Source organism: Aegilops tauschii, chromosome 2 (assembly GCF_002575655.3).
Source record: "Aegilops tauschii subsp. strangulata cultivar AL8/78 chromosome 2, Aet v6.0, whole genome shotgun sequence".
Classification (NCBI taxonomy): domain Eukaryota; kingdom Viridiplantae; phylum Streptophyta; class Magnoliopsida; order Poales; family Poaceae; genus Aegilops; species Aegilops tauschii.
The window spans coordinates 490,978,674-490,992,352 of NC_053036.3; the positions used below are offsets into that span (position 1 = coordinate 490,978,674).

At 43.5% G+C, this 13,679-nt stretch overlaps 1 protein-coding gene across 1 annotated transcript; it reads left to right on the top strand.

Annotated features, from left to right (window-relative positions):
- Positions 1-6,376: 6,376 nt before the first annotated feature.
- LOC109765882 (hsp70-Hsp90 organizing protein) lies at positions 6,377-9,619 on the top strand. The gene is made up of 6 exons (XM_020324647.4): positions 6,377-7,451; positions 8,111-8,399; positions 8,506-8,591; positions 8,828-9,051; positions 9,147-9,273; positions 9,370-9,619. Exons 1-6 carry the CDS (start codon positions 6,573-6,575, stop codon positions 9,481-9,483), a joined length of 1,719 nt encoding a protein of 572 aa, XP_020180236.1. The 5' UTR covers positions 6,377-6,572; the 3' UTR covers positions 9,484-9,619.
- The last annotated feature ends 4,060 nt before the right edge of the window (positions 9,620-13,679 follow it).

The window sequence follows — 13,679 nt, forward strand, 5'->3', positions numbered from 1 at the left end:
GCCAATCTTCGTTTAATTCGTAGTCCCTGTTTCGAGTTGCAAATATGAGCAACAGAACCAATATCAAATACCCAGGCGCTACTACGAGCATTAGTAAGGTACACATCAATAACATGTATATCAAATATACCTTTCACTTTGCCATCCTTCTTATCCGTCAAATACTTGGGGCAGTTTCGCTTCCAGTGACCAGTCCCTTTGCAGTAGAAGCACTCAGTCTCAGGCTTAGGTCCAAACTTGGGCTTCTTCACTTGAGAAGCAACTTGCTTGCCGTTCTTCTTGAAGTTCCCCTTCTTCCCTTTGCCCTTTTTCTTGAAACTAGTGGTCTTGTTAACCATCAACACTTGATGCTCCTTCTTGATTTCTACCTCCGCAGCCTTTAGCATTGCGAAGAGCTCGGGAATTGTCTTATCCATCCCTTGCATATTATAGTTCATCACGAAGCTTTTGTAGCTTGGTGGTAGTGATTTGAAGAACTCTGTCAATTACACTATCATCAGGAAGATTAACTCCCAAGTGAGTCAAGTGGTTGTGGTACCCAGACATTCTGAGTATATGTTCACTGACAGAACTATTCTCCTGCATTTTGCAGTTGTAGCATTTATTGGAGACTTCATATCTCTCAATCTAGGCATTTTCTTGAAATATTAACTTCAACTCCTGGAACATATCATATGCTCCATGACGTTCAAAACGTCGTTGAAGTCCCGGTTCTAAGCCATAAAGCATGACACACTGAACTATCGAGTAGTCATCAGCTTTGCTCTGCCAGACGTTCATAACATCTGGAGTTGCTCCTGCAGCGGGTCTTGCACCTAGCGGTGCTTCCAGGACGTAATTCTTCTATGCAGCAATGAGGATAATCCTCAAGTTACGGACCCAGTCCGTGTAGTTGCTACCATCATCTTTCAACTTAGCTTTCTCTAGGAACGCATTAAAATTCAAAGGAACGGTAGCAAGGGCCATTGATCTACAACAACATAGACATGCAAAATACTATCAGGTACTAAGTTCATGATAAATTAAAGTTCAATTAATCATATTACTTAAGAACTCCCACTTAGATAGAGATCCCTCTAGTCATCTAAATGATCACGTGATCCAAATCAACTAAACCATGTCCAATCATCACGTGAGATGGAGTAGTTTTTAATGGTGAACATCACTATGTTGATCATATCTACTATATGATTCACGCTCGACCTTTCGGTCTCAGTGTTCCGAGGCCATATCTGCATAAGCTAGGCTCGTTAAGTTTAACTCGAGTATTCCGCGTGTGCAAAACTGTCTTGCACCCGTTGTATGTGAACGTAGAGCTTATCACACCCGATCATCACGTGGTGTCTCGGCACGACGAACTGTAGCAACGGTGCATACTCAGGGAGAACACTTATACCTTGAAATTTAGTGAGAGATCATCTTATAATGCTACCGCCATACTAAGCAAAATAAGATGCATAAAAGATAAACATCACATGCAATCAAAATAAGTGATATGCTATGGCCATCATCATCTTGTGCCTTTGATCTCCATCTCCAAAGCACTGTCATGATCACCATCGTCACTGGCTTGACACCTTGATCTCCATCATAGCATCGTTGTCGTCTCGCCAAATATTGCTTCTACGACTATCGCTACCGCTTAGTGATAAAGTAAGCAATTACATGGCGATTGCATTTCATACAATAAAGCGACAACCATAAGGCTCCTGCCAGTTGCCGATAACTTTTACAAAACATGATCATCTCATACAACAATTTATATATCATCACGTCTTGACCATATCACATCACAACAATCCATGCAAAAACAAGTTAGACGTCCTCTACTTTGTTGTTGCCAGTTTTACGTGGCTGCTACAGGCTTCTAGCAAGAACCGTTCTTACCTACGCATCAAAACCACAACGATTTTTCGTCAAGTGTGCTGTTTTAACCTTCAACAAGGACCGGGCGTAGTCAAACTCGATTCAACTAAAGTTGGAGAAACAGACACCCGCTAGCCACCTGTGTGTGAAGCACGTTAGTAGAACTAGTATCATGAACGCGGACATGTAATGTCGGTCCGGACCGCTTCATCCAACAATACCGCCGAACCAAAGTAAGACGTTGCTGGTAAGCAGTATGACTATTATCGCCCACAACTCATTGTGTTCTACTCGTGCATATAACATCTACGCATAGACCTGGCTCGGATGCCACTGTTGGGGAACGTAGTATTTCAAACAAATTACCTACGATCACGCAAGAACTATCTAGGAGATGCATAGCAACGAGCGGGGAGAGTGTGTCCACGTACCCTCGTACACCAAAAGCGGAAGCGTTTAGTAACACGGTTGATGTAGTCGAATGTCTTCGCGATCCAACCGATCCAAGCACCGAACGTACGGCACCTCCGCGTTCAGCACACGTTCAGCTCGATGACATCCCTCGATCTCTTGATCCAGTTGAGGACGAGGGAGAGTTCCGTCAGCACGACGGCGTGGCGACGGTGATGATGAAGTTACCGGCGCAGGGCTTCGCCTAAGCACTACGATGATATGACCGAGGTGTGTAACTGTGGAGGGGGCACCGCACACGGCTAAGAGAAGGCTTGGTGTGCCTTTGGGGTGCCCCCCTCCCACGTATATAAATGGGGGGAGGAGAGGTGGCCGGCCCAAGGGGGTGCGCCATGGGGGGAGTCCTACTTGGACTCCCGATCCAAGTAGGATTCGCCCCCCCCCCCTTTCCTATTCCCACTAGGAGAAGGAGGGAAGGAGGAGGAGGAGAGAAGGAAAGGCCCTCCAACCCTAGTCCAGTTTGGTTTGGGCTTGGGGGGGCGCGTGCCTCCACCTGGCCGTCGCCTCCTCTCTCCACTAGGGCCCATGAAGGCCCATTAACTCCCCCGGGGGGGTTCCGGTAACCCCCAGTACTCCGGAAAATGTCTGAACCTTTTTTAAACCATTCCGGTATCCAAACACAACCTTCCAATATATTAATATTTATGTCTCGACCATTTCAAGACTCCTCGTCATGTCAGTGATCTCATCCGGGACTCAGAACAAACTTCGGTACATCAAATCATATAACTCATAATACAAATCGTCATCGAACATTAAGTGTGCGGACCCTACGGTTCAAGAACTATGTAGACATGACCGAGACACATCTCCGGTCAATAACCAATAGCGGAACCTGGATGCTCATATTGGCTCCTACATATTCTACGAAGATCTTTATCGGTCAAACCGCATAACAACATACGTTGTTCCCTTTGTCATCGGTATGTTACTTGCCCGAGATTCGATCGTCGGTATCATCATACCTAGTTCAATCTCATTACCGGCAAGTCTCTTTACTCGCTCCGTAATGCATCATCCCGCAACTAACTCATTAGTCACATTGCTTGCAAGGCTTATAGTGATGAGCATTACCGAGAGGGCCGAGAGATACCTCTCCGATACACGGAGTGACAAATCCCAATCTCGATCTATGCCAACTCAACAAACACCATCGGAGACACCTATAGAGCATCTTTATAATCACCCAGTTACGTTGTGACGTTTGATAGCACACAAGGTGTTCCTCCGGTATTCGGGAGTTGCACAATCTCATAGTCAGAGGAACATGTATAAGTCATGATGAAAGCAATAGCAATAAAACTAAACGATCATTTATGCTAAGCTAACAGATGGGTCTTGTCTATCACATCATTCTCCAATGATGTGATCCCGTTCAACAAATGACAACACATGTCTATGGTTAGGAAACTTAACCATCTTTGATTAACGAGCTAGTCAAGTAGAGGCATACTAGGGACACTCTGTTTGTCTATGTATTCACACATGTACTAAGTTTCCGGTTAATACAATTCTAGCATGAATAATAAACATTTATCATGATATAAGGAAATATAAATAACAACTTTATTATTGCCTCTAGGGCATATTTCCTTCAATAGCTGGATTGTTGAGCCGTCTTTGTGTCCAACGAAGATCAAGAGCGTTGAACAAAGTTTTTTTTATCATTTGGGTAGTATAATAAGGAAAAGCACTGCACATAATACATTTTTGTGTCATGTAAATTGAGTAGTTTGTGTCAGATAGACCATGAAATCTTAGTTGGACTCCTCATGCATCTTGCCGGGAGTCACTGGGTCGAGTGAGACTGGTCTTACGTGAAGACGCGACAGAGAAAAAGATTCCTTCCCTATCCCTAGTTTAATAAATTGAACTAAAACAATTTATTATGTGGGCATATTTCAAAAATTCACCAAGTTTTATTAATAGGTATAGATTAAAACAATTTAGCTACAGTACCTCCCAGTTTTAGAAAAAACATGATTTAAAAAAATGTTTGCCTTTTCAAATTTAAAGTTCGAATTAAAATGGTTGCAAATTCAAAAAATAATCACAACAGTACCTCCTAGTTTTTTTTTGTTTTAAAAAATACTCAGGTTTCAGAAAAATAAAAAAGACAAATATTGTTCTTTTTTAAAAAAATGAGTTTAAATTTCTTATTAACAACTTTGCAAAAATTTCGCGTCTAAAATATATTCACTTTTTCAAACAAAAATCTTATCCTCTCACTATCTGGCGTGACAGTGAGCTTAATTTAAAATTTCACGCTGTTGATTAAACACAAAGTCTTGTTTAGTCTTTCTTTAGGTGTCAAAGTCTTGTTTAGTCTAGTGGCTAGCATTCTGAGCCCTCTAGCGTGAGAAGCGGCGCGGGCTGCTGGTACACTAATGGGCCACCCCTTGCGGCTTTGTGCATCCTGTGATTTTTTTTAAGAAATGAATCGGGAGAACAAGAAAACGCCCGCACGAGGAAACACCTTGGACATACAAAAATTAACTGGGTCCCATCGTAAACGAAAAAGCTGGACAAACAATCCTTCCTTTAATATTACTAGCAAAACGGTCCGTGCGTTGCAACGGGAGGAAAAAAATCAGAATCTCCAACGATGATGACCATAATTTGCTGGATCACCGAGATACACCATCACTCTCATTTTCGTGAAATCATGAATATTTTTTTAAACTCGTGAGCATATCTGAAATCATGACATTTTTCATATTCGTGAGCATTTTTACAGATTTTTGAACATTTTCTCAAAACATGAACATTTTATACTATTTGTAAACCTTTTTTTTAATTTTGAACATTTTCTAGAATACTTTTCTTGAATAGGCGACCATTTCTAGAATCGACGAACATTTTTTTGGAGATTGTTTGGTGGAACAGTTATTTAAATTCACGAACATTTTTTATTTAACGAACACTTTTTGAAATGCATGATCATTTTTTGAATCGGCAAATATTTTATGAATCAACAAACTATTTGTAAGACACAACCAGTTTTTGAATTTTTAGGATATTTCCCAGTCATGAATATTTTTTGAATTGCCGAAACTTTATTCAATTTCGTGAACATTTTTAATACACGAAATGTTAAGAAAAGTCATGAACATATTTTGATTTCCCGAAAATTTGTTTTACAAATTTGCGAATATCTTTTGGATATACGAACATTTTTTCAAAATCGGGAACATTTTGTGAAACCACAAATATTTATGAATTATTATACATTTTATTTCGAAATGCTCTTTTTTTATTTTCAGAATTTTTGAAGTCCCAAATTATTTAAATAAATTAAAAGAAGAAACAAAGAAGAATAAGAAAAATGAAAATAAAATACAGGCCATCCGGACATGGGCCGGCCCAAACAGACACGCTGTATCTTCTCTCAGCACGCAGAGCGCAGTATAGAAGGTTCCTATTGGGCCCGCCCCGGCGGGGATTCTGGTGTGTGAAACATTTTTTTACCATTTATAGGTGGCGTTGGTGGGTAATATTTTGCAACTTCGAAGGCAATTTCGATGATATACCGCCAAAAGCAATAACTCCTTTATTATTGGTATTATTATTATTATTATTGTTGTTATTATAAGTATAGGTATAGATTATTATTATGTAAAGAAAAAAAAATAAAGATAAAGGTTGACAATCAAGTGATAACTCGGAGTGAGGTCGTGACACAAGCACCCAGTTTGTAGCTCGCCATGGTGCGGCGTGTGCCGCTGTTGGCGAGGTAGCACAACCGCTTAGGGGCCCATATCAGCTGCACCATGGCGAGGCTCTCCAGAAAAAAAAACCATAAAATTAGGAAAAAACAAAAGAAAGAAATAACAAAGGAAAAAGAAGAACTATAAAACGAAGAATCCGGGCAAGGAAAAAAACGCGCCATTGGGCCACAACCCGTGCGGCGAGTCAAAGCCCAGAACGGACTCTGAATTTGAAGCGGACCCGAGCCAAGCTCACGAACGGTCTCGCGCGAGTTTCCGTCCCCCCTACCTTACCTCAGGAACCTTCCAGAATAGCTCCTTTTTTTCCCCGTAAAAAATACAACTTCCAGAATCGCTGAGATCGGACGGCCGCCGTCGGGAACCTTCTCCCCCCAATATAATCCCCCTCCTCCGCGACGCCTCCCCCATCGAACTCCGCCAGTCGATTCCAATCCGACGATCTCGAGCCGCCCACATCCCGATCGATCCCAACCCAAGCGGAAGCAGCCGGCCAATCAACCAATCGCGATGGCCGCCGACGAGGCCAAGGCGAAGGGCAACGCGGCGTTCTCGGCGGGCCGCTTCGAGGAGGCGGCGGGCCACTTCGGCGACGCCGTCGCGCTCGCCCCCGACAACCACGTCCTCTTCTCCAACCGCTCGGCGGCCTACGCCTCGCTCCACCGCTACAAGGAGGCGCTCGCCGACGCCGAGCGGACCGTCGCGCTCAGGCCCGACTGGGCCAAGGGCTACTCCCGCCTCGGTGCCGCGCGCCTCGGGTCCGGGGACGCCGCGGGCGCCGTCGAGGCCTACGAGAAGGGCCTCGCCCTCGACCCCTCCAACGCCGCCCTCAAGGACGGGCTCGCCCAGGCCCGTTCGGCCCTCCCCCGCCGCCCGGCCTCCGGCGCCGACGCCATTGGCAAGATTTTCCAGGGGGCCGACCTCTGGAGCAAGATCGCCGCCGACCCCACCACGCGCGCCTACCTCGACCAGCCCGACTTCATGCAGATGCTGCGCGATCTGCAGCGGAACCCCGGCAACCTCAACAACTACCTCTCCGACCCCCGCATGATGCAGGTGCTCAGCCTCATGCTCAACGTCAAGGTCCAGAACCAGAACAATGAGGCCTCCGAGCCGACGCCGGCCAAGTCGTCCCCGCCGCCGCCACAGAAGCAGCCCGAGACCAAGCCGAGGGAGCCGGAGCCCGAACCGGTGGAGATGACCGATGAGGAGAAGGAGCGGAAGGAGAGGAAGGCTGCGGCGCAGAAGGAGAAGGAGGCGGGGAACGCCGCTTACAAAAAGAAGGATTTCGATACGGCGATCCAGCACTACACAAAAGCCATGGAGCTTGACGACGAGGACATATCCTACCTCACAAACCGCGCCGCCGTTTACCTTGAGATGGGACAGGTGAGTCCTCTTTTGGCATTAGTAATTTCCTCAAATGTTTGGTAACAGAGTCCTAATTTTAAACCTGTTTAAATTGCTTGTGTGATTCTGTAGCAGAATCTTAGAGATTTTTAAATACACTTGTTTAAGATTCTGTAGGAGAATCTTAGAAATTTCTAAATACACTTGTTTAAATTGCTTGTGTGATTCTGTAGCAGAATCTTAGAAATTTCTAAATACACTTAGAGGCTCAGCATATAGCAATCATTTTAGAGGCACATTAGTATTTTTTGATAGACTACTGGTTGTTAGAATGATTTCACTGTCGAGGCGATCCTTGCACATTCAATATTTAATAACAACAGTGAATTTATCTCTGTTTCTTACCTTTTGGGGCTTGGACTTGCTCTGTAACTTGTTACTCCCTCTGTCCCATAATATAAGAACGTTTTTGACACCGTGTAGTGTCAAAAATGTTCTTATATTATGAGACGGAAGGAGTAGTTTATTAGGCCTATGGGGCTTGAATGAACTGCAGATTCCGTTAATCAGTAGTGTTGTTTGCCTATGATTTTTTCACTGCGACATCTTTAAACTTAATTATTGGAATCGGGAGCCCTCTTGAATTACTTATGCCTCTGGTGATATGAGAGCTAATATTCTGTTTCTCCAAATACCAGTATGATGATTGCATTAAGGATTGTGATACGGCTGTTGAGAGGGGAAGGGAACTTCGTGCTGACTTCAAGATGGTCTCGAGGGCACTGACAAGGAAAGGAACTGCTCTTGCTAAACTCGCCAAGTCTTCCAAAGACTACGATGTTGCCATTGAGACTTTCCAGAAGGCTCTGACTGAGCATAGAAACCCAGATACCCTGAAAAGACTAAATGATGCTGAACGAGCAAAGAAGGAGCTCGAGCAACAAGAGTACTATGATCCAAAACTAGCTGATGAGGAGCGAGAGAAAGGTAAGCCATGTGAATTCTACTGTTTGACACTTAACACTGGTTCTCTGCCCCTAATAATCTGCGGGTGTAGATGATGAGGTTTTCTGTTCTTGCTACTGCTCTGCAGGTAATGAGTTCTTTAAGCAGCAAAAATACCCAGAAGCAGTGAAGCATTACACTGAAGCGCTCAGGAGAAACCCGAAGGATCCGAAGGTAATTCCTTGATGTTTTATGTTACTCAATTGCTTGAGCTGAAAATTTCTGTGAAGACGTTTCACGGTTTCATTGGTAAATCTGATGGGAAGAATAGTGTTTACATCTGACGGGAAACCCGCATATAAGAATATTAATCAAATAATGCGGTGAACATATCGAAACTGCATATATATGTGCTTTCTGAATTAGTCTGTATAGTTGATGACTGCTAAGGCGTGGATTTTATATTTCAGGTTTACAGCAACAGGGCTGCCTGTTACACCAAGTTGGGCGCCATGCCCGAAGGTCTCAAGGATGCCGAGAAGTGCATCGAGCTAGATCCTACATTCTCCAAGGGATACACCAGGAAGGGTGCAATCCAGTTTTTCATGAAAGAGTACGACAAAGCAATGGAAACTTATCAGGAAGGCCTAAAGCATGATCCGAGTAACCAGGAGCTGCTTGATGGTGTAAAGAGGTAAAATAGCACCGAAAGGGATATCATTAATCAGTCACTGGCTTCTCATCTTAGATTCTACCAAGCAGCTCCTAACCGTTGCTGTCCGTTCTCAGATGTATTCAGCAGATCAACAAGGCAAACAGAGGCGAGCTTACCCCGGAGGAACTGAAAGAGAGACAGGGCAAGGCTATGCAGGACCCTGAGATCCAGAACATCCTGACGGACCCTGTGATGCGGCAGGTAAGTTCATCATCAGATGTCTGTTTACTCCTCTTTCTTGAGCCAGAGCTTGGTTTGGCGAACGGTCTGATAACGTTGAGGTGTTGTTGTCCGCAGGTGCTGATTGATTTCCAGGAGAATCCAAGGGCTGCTCAGGACCATCTCAAGAACCCTGGCGTGAAGCAAAAGATCCAGAAGCTCGTGAGCGCAGGGATAGTTCAGATGAAGTAGACCTAAAATGCTGAGTGTCGGAAGTTTAGTTAGTTGGTTGATCTTTTCTTGTCTGAGGGTCAATTTCCCTCCGGATTTGGGTTTGTGTAGAAGACATTTCGTGGTGGTTCTTAAATGGCTTGCATGTGATGTGATACTTCGCCTCGTCTGAAATTTGGTTTACCTTCCGTCGTCACTGCAAGTGCTATAAGCTTAGTCCCAAACACTAGTGAGGTGCTCTTCGCGTCTTAATGTTCCTACACTAGTACTAGTACATGAAACAGAACCATCCTTGATACAACCTCCCCCGTCTGTGTATCTAACACTAAATCATACTCCCAAAACAAGCAACTCGACGTTGTATTACTAAAGTTAAGACACTTATTTGAGACGGAATTAAGACACTTATTTTGAGACGGAGAACTAAAGCTTCTCAACAGAATTTCTAAGCAATTATCTGCCCCCCTTGCTATTTGTTCTTGCTGCTAATCTGCTTCAGACTGTTTTCAATGTGAAGAAAGAATGATCAGATTGGCTACTATTTTGGGATGTCAGCAAGGATCTTTTCCTTTCACATACTGTATGTTGCAAGGATCTTTTCCTTTCACATATGTTGCAAGGATTCACATATCTTGGATCTGCCTATGGGAACCTCCAAGCCTGGAATTGAAGATTTCAAACCCATCAGGTGCTCCACCTTCCTTGTGATGGTAGACTTGTGCTGCTCAAGTCTGTTTTTCATGCCTCACTTCATTGCATTGCCTGATGCTGTGGTCCATAGTCAGAGGTACTCAAAAGCCTATGGAGGAAATCTGAGATGGGAAGATCAAGGGATTGCTTTGTCAAGGGATTGCTTTGGAGACCTCCTCGTCAGCGCCTTAGGCGCCGCTTCGCTTCGCTGGCACTCGTAGCAGCCTCGCATGGGCTGGCCCAACTAGCGCGCTCGCTCTTTCCCTCCGGTTCGACGGAGGTGCGTTCTTTCGTTCGTCCCTTTTTTTCGTGTTCGTCCCGTCATTCACAAATCTGAAAAAACATGGATTAAAAAATTTACGAATTTAAAAAAGTTTATCAATTATGAAAAACGTTCATCCATTTTGAAACACATTTCACAAAAATGAAAAAAGATCATCAATTATGAAAAAGTTCATCGAGTTTGAAAAAAGTTCATCGAATTTCAATAAAAGTTCATGGAATTTGAAAAAAGTTCATCAAAACTTGAAAAAAAGTTCATCGAATTTGAAAAAAAGTTCATTCAATTTGAAAAAAGTTCATCGAATTTCAATAAAAATTCATGGAAATTGAAAAAAGTTCATCGAATTTTAAAAAAATCATCAAAATTGGAAAAAAGTTCATCAAAATTTGAAAAAAAGATCATCAGATTTGAAAAATGCTCACCGAATTTGAAAAACGGTTCATTGAATTTGAAAAGGTTCATCAGAAATTGAAAAACGTTCATCAATTTTGCAGGAAAAAATCATGAAGAAAGAAATTTTCTTGAACTAGAAAAAAGAACAGGAAAAAGGAAAAAAGAAAGAAGAAAGAAGAAAAGAAAGCAAAACATGTATGTAACCACAAGAATAGAAGTTGTTTGATGGTTGTCACGTCTTATACTGGGCAGCTCGTCGCGGGATCGAATCCCAGGTCTCGACGAGGGGGTGTGGCATGAGGAAAACCGGGGAACCTTCACTGTGCGCTCGGCATACCGCATGATTCTGAGAACAAAACTGAGTAGGGAAGGGTGGCTTCATGAGGAAGAAGGCACCTCAAATATCCAGGAGAGCAAGCAGTGGAGCGCGATATGGCATTTACGGGTACCGTCAAAACTGTGGATGTTTGTGTGGCGACTAGAAGGCAATCGATGCCTACAGGTGAAGTCCTCAATCACCGTCATATGTCTGACATAGATACTTGTTTGTGTGGAGCAGCAGACACATGGAGGCACGCGCTGCTCAATTGCTCAATGTCCATAAGTGTTTGGGCCTTTGCGCCTGGGGAGTTTGCAGAGAAAATAATTTCAGTGTCAACATGATAATCCTAAACAGTGGTTGTTTGCCCTACATGAAATATTGGAGCCTGATGATTTTACTCGTCTAGTGGTGACATCGTGGTTAATTTGGGGTGCAAGGAGAAAGGCTATCTATAAAGATATATTTCAATCTCCCTTTGCAACCAATGGTTTCATCATGAGTTATATGGCAGAGATACATCAAGTCAATAATCGTGCGCAAATGCCGGCTCATGTGTCCGCCCCAAGGCCATCTCATTGGCTGCCTCCAGTCCAGGGGTGTGTCAAAGTGAATGTGGATGTTGCAGTCTCTGTAGGAGGCAGGTACGGTGTTGTTGGTGCAATCTGCAGGGACCAAAACAGTCTGTTCCTTGGAGCCTCGCCTATAGGGTTCAAGTATATCAATGATCCACAAACACTCGAATCGCTGGCCATTAGGGAAGCCATATCACTCTCGGATGACCTGTATATTTAGAGCATCCAAGTGGCTTCCGACTGCAAGACGGTGGTAGACGATATAAAGAATGGGACATCAGCAGCATATGGAGCGGTGGTACATGAAATCTTATAACATTCTTCTAGTTTTCAGTCATGTAATATAGTTCATGAATTTAGGAGCTCAAATTTTAAGGCTCACAATTTAGCGAAGCATACTCTATTTCTCGTGGGTGGCCGCCATGTTTGGTTACGTCATCCTGGAGATCTTTCTTTCGTCCCTGTAAACATTATAACGGATTAATTAAAAGCTTCGTGAGATTGTCAAAAAACAGTATCGGACGCTAAAGGCGCCGAATAGGATTTGCATCTATGTGCCGCTCTCTGCGGCAGACTGACGTTGAAAGGCACAGGTGGATCTCTTGACTAGGCCGGCCCATCTCACTAGCGAACATTACATCACGTTGGAAGGCAGACTGACGATGGAACGCACAAGCGGATCTCTCGACTAGGCCGATCCATCTCACTAGCGAAAAAAGTATGCGTTGCCGAGGTTCAAACGAATACCAGAAATTACAGAAATTACATCCAGATCCGTAGACCACCTAACAACGACTACCAACACTGAAGCAAGCCGAAGGCGCGCCGCCGTCATCGCCCTTCCATCGCCGGAGTCGGGCACAACTTGTTGTAGTAGACAGTCGGGAAGTTGTCGTGCTAAGGCTCCGTAGGACCAGCGCACCAGAACAGCAACCGCCAGATGAAGAATAGCGTAGATCAGAAAGATCCAATGCGTAGACGAACAACGACGAGATCCGAGCAAATCCATCAAAGATAGATCCGCCGGAGACACACCTCCACACGCCCACCAACGATGCTAGACGCACCGCCGGAACGGGGGCTAGGCGGGGAGACCTTTATTCCATCTTCAAGGAGCCGCCGCCGTCTCGTCTTCCTGAGCAGGACACAAATCCTAACAAAACTGAAAGAAACGACAAAAAACGGAGCCCTCCCGCCGGCCCTTGCCGAGATCCACCGCGCCTCCATGGCCCTAGGGCCACCGGAGAGGAGGCGGACCTGCGGCGGCGGCGGCGGGAGGCATAAACCCTAGCTTTTTTGTGGAAGAGGAGGAGGCGGCGGCTATGTTACACATGTAACATGTCTTGAGAAACTTCCGATCCGAATATTTTTAAAAATTCGATCACAAAACATTTTTCAAAAGAATAAGGTGAATGTTTTATCAAACGCAAACATTTTTTTCTTTAAATGTTTTGAGAAAATTCGAACATTTTTAAAAAAAGGCAAACGTATTTTGGAGACACAGACATTTTTTAAACTACCCAAAAAACTGAACATGAACAAATTTTCGAATGCCAAAACAAAATTTTGGAAACACAAACAAATTTTGCACGCAAACATTTTTTGAAACTCTAGAACAAAATTTGAAAACACGAACATTTTTTGAAATTTGCAAACAATTTTGGAAATTGAACTTTTTTTAAACTCCCAAACAAAACTTGAAAATATGAACATATTTTTGAAATTTGCGAACAAATTTTGAAACTCCCAAACAAAATTTGAAGACAAACATTTTTTAAAAATTTGCAAACAATTTTGAAAATGCAAACATTTATTCAATCCCAAATAATTTTTGGGAAGTTGTGAAATTTTGAACATGCACGTAAAGAAAAAAAAGGAAGAAAAACAAAAAAGAATAAATACAGAAAAAAGAAAAAGAAAAAAAAAACAAAAAACCAGTCAAAAACAATAAAACCAG